At 37.4% G+C, this 8,092-nt stretch overlaps 1 protein-coding gene across 1 annotated transcript in view; it reads left to right on the top strand.

Moving 5' to 3' along the window:
* Positions 1-6,385, top strand: part of LOC132544320 (uncharacterized) — a 29,919-nt gene extending 23,534 nt beyond the window's left edge. The window contains exons 25-29 of the mRNA XM_060207897.1: positions 2,798-2,927; positions 3,093-3,199; positions 3,454-3,539; positions 4,434-4,650; positions 6,278-6,385. Of these exons, the coding sequence (XP_060063880.1) occupies positions 2,798-2,927; positions 3,093-3,199; positions 3,454-3,539; positions 4,434-4,650; positions 6,278-6,385 (648 nt within the window). The remainder of the gene's footprint in view (positions 1-2,797; positions 2,928-3,092; positions 3,200-3,453; positions 3,540-4,433; positions 4,651-6,277) is intronic.
* Positions 6,386-8,092: the final 1,707 nt, after the last annotated feature.

Genomic DNA, 8,092 nt, shown 5'->3' on the forward strand with positions numbered 1-8,092 from the left:
TACATTGTACACTGACAATGTGTACAATGGTAATGGAGGTGACTGATATACAATGATAGTTCCCCTGGTGTCAGTGTCAGTGTTGGTAATGGAGGTGACTGATATACAATGGTAGTTCCCCTGGTGTCAGTGTCAGTGTACAATGACACTGTCATTGTACACTGACAATGTGTACAATGGTAATGGAGGTGACTGATATACAATGGTAGTCCCCCTGGTGTCAGTGTCAGTGTACAATGACACTGTACATTGTACACTGACAATGTGTACAATGGTTATGGAGGTGACTGATATACAATGATAGTTCCCCTGGTGTCAGTGTCAGTGTACAATGACACTGTACATTGTACACTGACAATGTGTACATTGGTAATGGAGGTGACTGATATACAATGATAGTTCCCCTGGTGTCAGTGTCAGTGTTGGTAATGGAGGTGACTGATATACAATGATAGTTCCCCTGGTGTCAGTGTCAGTGTACAATGACACTGTACATTGTACACTGACAATGTGTACAATGGTAATGGAGGTGACTGATATACAATGATAGTTCCCCTGGTGTCAGTGTCAGTATTGGTAATGGAGGTGACTGATATACAATGATAGTTCCCCTGGTGTCAGTGTCAGTATTGGTAATGGAGGTGACTGATATACAATGATAGTCCCCCTGGTGTCAGTGTCAGTATTGGTAATGGAGGTGACTGATATACAATGGTAGTCCCCCTGGTGTCAGTGTCAGTGTTGGTAATGGAGGTGACTGATATACAATGGTAGTCCCCCTGGTGTCAGTGTCAGTGTTGGTAATGGAGGTGACTGATATACAATGGTAGTCCCCCTGGTGTCAGTGTCAGTGTTGGTAATGGAGGTGACTGATATACAATGATAGTCCCCCTGGTGTCAGTGTCAGTGTTGGTAATGGAGGTGACTGATATACAATGATAGTCCCCCTGGTGTCAGTGTCAGTATTGGTAATGGAGGTGACTGATATACAATGGTAGTCCCCCTGGTGTCAGTGTCAGTATTGGTAATGGAGGTGACTGATATACAATGGTAGTCCCCCTGGTGTCAGTGTCAGTATTGGTAATGGAGGTGACTGATATACAATGATAGTTCCCCTGGTGTCAGTTTCAGTATTGGTAATGGAGGTGACTGATATACAATGATAGTCCCCCTGGTGTCAGTTTCAGTATTGGTAATGGAGGTGACTGATATACAATGGTAGTCCCTCTGGTGGTGTCAGTGTCAGTATTGACAATGTGTACAATGGTTATGGAGGTGACTGATATACAATGATAGTTCCCCTGGTGTCAGTGTCAGTGTCACTGACAATGTGTACAATGGTAATGGAGGTGACTGATATACAATGATAGTTCCCCTGGTGTCAGTGTCAGTGTTGGTAATGGAGGTGACTGATATACAATGGTAGTTCCCCTGGTGTCAGTGTCAGTGTATTGGTACTGACAATGTGTACAATGGTAATGGAGGTGACTGATATACAATGATAGTTCCCCTGGTGTCAGTGTCAGTGTTGGTAATGGAGGTGACTGATATACAATGGTAGTCCCCCTGGTGTCAGTGTCAGTGTACAATGACACTGTCAGTACTGACAATGTGTACAATGGTTATGGAGGTGACTGATATACAATGATAGTTCCCCTGGTGTCAGTGTCAGTGTACAATGACACTGTACATTGTACACTGACAATGTGTACAATGGTAATGGAGGTGACTGATATACAATGATAGTTCCCCTGGTGTCAGTGTCAGTATTGGTAATGGAGGTGACTGATATACAATGTTAGTCCCCCTGGTGTCAGTGTCAGTATTGGTAATGGAGGTGACTGATATACAATGGTAGTCCCCCTGGTGTCAGTGTCAGTATTGGTAATGGAGGTTGCTGATATACAATGATAGTCCCCCTGGTGTCAGTGTCAGTATTGGTAATGGAGGTTGCTGATATACAATGATAGTCCCCCTGGTGTCAGTGTCAGTATTGGTAATGGAGGTGACTGATATACAATGATAGTCCCCCTGGTGTCAGTGTCAGTGTTGGTAATGGAGGTGACTGATATACAATGCTAGTCCCCCTGGTGTCAGTGTCAGTGTTGGTAATGGAGGTGACTGATATACAATGATAGTCCCCCTGGTGTCAGTGTCAGTGTTGGTAATGGAGGTGACTGATATACAATGATAGTCCCCCTGGTGTCAGTGTCAGTATTGGTAATGGAGGTGACTGATATACAATGATAGTCCCCCTGGTGTCAGTGTCAGTATTGGTAATGGAGGTGACTGATATACAATGGTAGTCCCCCTGGTGTCAGTGTCAGTATTGGTAATGGAGGTGACTGATATACAATGGTAGTCCCCCTGGTGTCAGTGTCAGTATTGGTAATGGAGGTGACTGATATACAATGATAGTTCCCCTGGTGTCAGTTTCAGTATTGGTAATGGAGGTGACTGATATACAATGATAGTCCCCCTGGTGTCAGTTTCAGTATTGGTAATGGAGGTGACTGATATACAATGATAGTCCCCCTGGTGTCAGTGTCAGTATTGGTAATGGAGGTGACTGATATACAATGATAGTCCCCCTGGTGTCAGTGTCAGTATTGGTAATGGAGGTGACTAGTAATTGTGGTAGTTCCTCTTATGTCAGTATAGGTCATGGATATGACTGTATAATATATATGATAAACTATGGTATCTCTTTGTTGTATATGTATTATTGTTTAATTCATTTGTCTCATTTTGTGCTGATCTACCATCATACACTGACAAACCATCCAATTGTTTGTAGGTCAGTCAGACGTATGGACCAACAGGTTCTTCCTACGTTTTTGTCAACATCCGGGGTGAGCTGAAAGCTTTTTCTCTCACCTCAGGGCGACAAATTGTTATGATGGAACGCGAGGAGGACAGATTTTCAGGTAAACACAAATATCTTCACTGATGTGAAATAGAGAGAGTGTTAGAGTTCAGATATCACAAAACTTTCAGAGTGATACAATTTCCTAACATCTTATACTGTTGGCCCTGTTTTAATGAAGCATGGCTATCCTGTATGTGTGAAGTGTATTTAATTTTTGTGTTAGGTTTCCCGGGCTGTCTTATTGATGCCTCTGACTGGGAACTGCCACGGAATTTGGAGGTCAGTCTGGTGTGTTCCAAGGGCAAGATGTATGCTGTTTTCTATGGACAGGTAACATTCAATTCTGATAACCCCTTCTTTAATGGTGTACAGTTTACTATAGACTGTTAACGTTCAATTCTGATAATCCATTCTGATAAGAATTACAGCAGTTTACTGGCACCAATAATACATGAGATGATTTTGTCTTTATATCTACACTGATTTTGTATATTATTGAGTCACAAAAGCAACAAAATATCTTATTCTTGAAATAATGTTTCTGAGCTAACAATAGTTTGGTACAAGATTTTGTGTTTTTGTAGAAAATTAACTACATCTCAATCATCACTTTCACCGACACCAACTCCTACAGACAGCGGAGAGCCATGTGGAAGTCTTATGAAGTCTGGTATGTGGTACAAATATGTAATGATTGTTTGTCATTCAAAATTTATTGATTAATTAAAGATTGCTGGATTTGGTTGAATCTTTATAAAATGTTAGCTTATGAGGTAATATAGAGTGGGATTGAGTTTGGGGTCCAAAGGTCAACTACAAATGATAACTTGTGATAGTATTGACCAATTGTTTTGAAACTTGATGAAATCTAATATTGTAATATTATTAGACAATATATAGGGTTGGATTGAGTTAGGGGTCAAAAGGTCACCTGTGAAGGCAGTGAAGGTCACTTATTACAATAGACATTTATCACCATTTTAATGACACTACATCAAAGATGCGGGATGCAAAATTTCTCAGAATAACACCAGTTGTCAGCTGACCAAATTTCAAGGTCACAGTGTTAGAAAGTCAAGGTCAAATTTTACATTGTCGTATACGGGTGTAAAGATGTAAAATTGATTAAAATGGTTAGATTTACCCATAAATGTCAGACACAAAGCCGAGTCCTTTCTGACATGTCAGTGATTTAGTTTGTTTTCCACATAATCACTTATTTGAATAAGGAGTGACAAACTTGATTAAAACTTCATATAGTATTAAGCACAAGGGAGTGCATATAAAGTTTGTTTAAATGTTATTTCCTGGTTTTTGCATCCTTCCTGTCTAGACACCTCTTTTCGAAAGGAAGACTTCCAATTGATAAAATGAGACATCTGTTCATTGCTATCAAGGTCAATTTTGCTTCGAAATTTTAGATAACGGCAATCATTTTAAGTCCTTTCACATTTTGTTTAATTGAAATATTTTACTGCTGAAACAATAAATTTGATTGCTGTCATACCAAGAGACATTAGTCGAATCTTAATGAATTCACTTGCATGTTTTATATCTTCAACAGGACAGAGCACCAGGTTATGCCAATTGAACAGCGATGTAACTTTATTACACAAGAATTGGCAGACACCCAGCATCCTAGTGTGTACATGCGTAGTCTTGTTATAGAATGTATGGACAAAGCTATTAGGCAGTCGGATGGTGTGGACTTCACCAATGACTTCCTATTTGAAAACCAGGCTATTGACAAAATAGAAAATTACCTTGCTCTACAGGAGGAGGTAGGTATTCTCACGATACCACAATTTCAACTTATTCCATGAAATCCTACTTCCTTAAACCTGTGTTACTGTAATACCCCCTATTCATCAAACTCATTACATGGTCCAGACCAAGTCCTTATATATTCTTTGTTATTTAACCATGGATTCCTGGAATATTCTCCTCAAATATATTTTTGTCATCAGTCCTTAACTTTCAAAGTAATTTCCCCTCTGTTCATTGCACAGGTATTACCCTTGTCAAAATTTACCCATGCCACACATGACTGAGCAAACCGGTTTTGATGAACTCCTTTTTGTGTCGGCTGTCTGCCAAAGTGTGACATATAGATATTCTATGTCAGCAGCGGTATCATCTGCACAAAGGTTTTTTCATAAAAACCTGAGTTTGTTACCTTACCGAAAGTGTTCGCTTGGGATCACTTTCTGCTCTGAAGGTCAAGGTCACTGTTATTTTAAACAGAAAATTAGTTTTTTCACAATAACTTCAGTTTCGTTCGGCTGATCAATCTCAAACTTCATACAGTGATTCTTTACGCCAAGTGCTTCCTTGGAATAACTTTTGAGGTTTGAAAGTCTAAGGTAAAGGACAGTGTGACCATATATAAGAGGTTGGTTTTCATGCATTTTGTTTGGACAATTACACTTCATGAAGTGTTTTCATACCAAAGGGGCTTGCTAGGGATTGCTGTTTAGGTTTGAAGGTCAAAGGTCAAGGTCACTGTTACTGTAAATAGAAAGTTTGTATCCATACAATTACTTACCAATGGTACTTGCTTGGGATTGCTTTAAGATCAAAAAGTCAAAGGCCAAAATCATTGCAGCTGTGAAAAGAAAATTGGTTTTGTATGATTGGGGTTTTTTTTTTGTTTTTTTTTTGGGGACAATTAGACTCAAACTTCATACAATGATTCTTAACCATAGGGGCTTGTTTGTCCGGTGGGTTGTCTCTGTCCCTGCCATATTTGGAGCAAATCAGTATTTTTTTTTTTTTTTTTGTTTTGACACTATACATCTGATTTGCAAGTTTACCCAGGACATCTCAGACAAATGGACAAATTACATAAATGCAATGAATATCTATGTCTGTTGTTCTATAAAACTCATCTCCAGAAATCTTGCTGGGCAGGCAACACATCCACTTCTGTGGAATTCTTGCTGTTTATACTGGTGTCTGTATGTACAGTAGATACACTATAAACAGTGGTATGATTACCTGCCTGTACTGCGAACTTTATAAATTTTATGACATTGACAAAAGATATTATTTCAACTTATATTAATCACTCTTGGCCCGGATAGAAGTGAATGGTGTCATTGTGGTAGGGAAGTGGAGTACCCAGGGAAGCTGTTTATATCCTATTGTTTACTTTACATGAATTTAACTCTATCAAATTAAGTGGAGTAAAAATGTATTTGATGGTGTTTTGGCTGTGAAATACAGTATATATGGGATATAGTTTGTTAAGGAAAACAGTTGTAAGAAAAAGTGACATTTTATTACACAAAACAAGAAAAAATACAATTAAAATTTCGATCTTGCATTAGTTCAGGTCTCCCTTAAGACAAATGGACTCTGAAACTTGACACATAATAAACAAATTATTGTTTGGTTTCCATTCTGCAGGTTGAGAAATCCGACCTTTTGATAGACACGGCTGCAAAACCTGTGGAAGAGGATCCGGAAGAGAAAGACAAGACAAACTTTGCTCCTGAAGATTACCTCATCTCTTAAGGCTTACCTACCCTTAGAGAGAAGAATTGGGTTTTTAATTGTCAGGTGTGGAGGATGAAGACGTTGACTCAAAAAGTATAGACCTTGAAGAGAGAAATTAGCATGAGCTTTGATTTCAAGTTTTTGTATCCTTCACATGTTTACCTGCATAATAATTCAATCTTTCTTCCAACGTGACTTGGCTTTATGGAAAAGACCATAGTTTGTTTCACTGTATTTACTTCCCATATCATTTTTAGATCATCTGACCGAAGGGTCTGATGACCTATTGCGATCGCTTTTTGTACGGCATCGTCCGTTGTCCATCGTAAACATTTTCAACTTCTTCTCAAGTTCTACATGTCTCATTGAGCTGAAACTTACCTGAAATGATCATGACATGATCCTGACCAAAGTTTGTTAATTTGGGGTTGGTCCGAAATCCAACATGGCTGCCATCTTGAAAACATATTTTCGACTTCTTCTCAAGTTCAAAATTTGAAATCTTGTGTTTTATGTCAGATGACCATTAAGGCCCATGGGCCTCTTGTTTAAGTTGTAATGTTGTAAAATCTAGTTATCAAATGTAACATCAATTATCTTTAAATGATAAAACTTTTTGCTTGTCCTAGACTTATGTGTCAACACTTTTCCTGCTTTGATAGTGATTGAATTTGTCTGATAAACCCAAAGATATCTCAAGCAGTACTTAGTGTATTTAAGTTTAGCACAAGGCTTGGACAAGTGCGGAATTCGAAAAGTCTTACCTCAAAGGCCCCTGCTTTTCACAGAATTGTTTATTAATTTTTCCCACACTTTGAGTATTTTTTCATTATGAAAGTGTGGGAGAAACTAAATAATTCTGTCTATGAAATATCACAACACAAAAGCTTCAATTCTGTTTTGTGTATAAAATAGATGTACATATGTACTTTTACAGGACACAATTTTAATTTTTGGTTTCATGTAAGAAAACAAAATGATGTGTTTTTTTTTTGTTTGATGTCTGGTGTTCATCTTATGTAGATAACGTTTTGTTTTATATTTAGAGTACAATGTATATACATTATATGGGACGCAAGTCATAAAACATGTCCATTACACAATGCTATTTATGTTAGAGTATATTTTAAACAAAGCCCATTGTATCCATGAATGACCATCGGTATCATTAGATTTTTTTATCGATCTGTGTAAACATATGTAAGGTGTAAGAACTCAGAGGTAGCTGTCAACCATACAACACATTAAATATTTCCAATGTTTTTTTTATTTTAAAGCATATTTCTGTACATGCAAGTCACACAGTCTAAAATGATGTCAGGGTAATTCATAGAAAGACTGTATGTTTATATATATATATATATATATATATATATATTTCATTATCAGAATTCAGTTTTAAATAATGACGATGATCTCATTAACCATATTTGGAATTTCATGTATGTACTTCTTTAATTTATCACTTTCCAATTAAAATTTTGTCAGGGGAATTCATGTTAAGATTGTTTATTTATGAATATTTTCATTATTAAAATTAAAATATCATTTTCATTTACCTTCATTGTATTGAATTTTAATTGAAAATGATTTATGTACTTTATTATAGATGATGATGAGGTTTATACACTTTCTAAGTAATTCACATGTTATGATTGCACCACTACTTATCTGTAGACATCATTGTAAATGGTTCATTATTTAGATTGCTATGAGGAGTTGTGC

The sequence above is a fragment of the Ylistrum balloti genome, unplaced genomic scaffold, assembly GCF_031769215.1.
Source record: "Ylistrum balloti isolate Yb309-2 unplaced genomic scaffold, AGI_CSIRO_Ybal_v1 Utg369790, whole genome shotgun sequence".
NCBI lineage: Eukaryota > Metazoa > Mollusca > Bivalvia > Pectinida > Pectinidae > Ylistrum > Ylistrum balloti.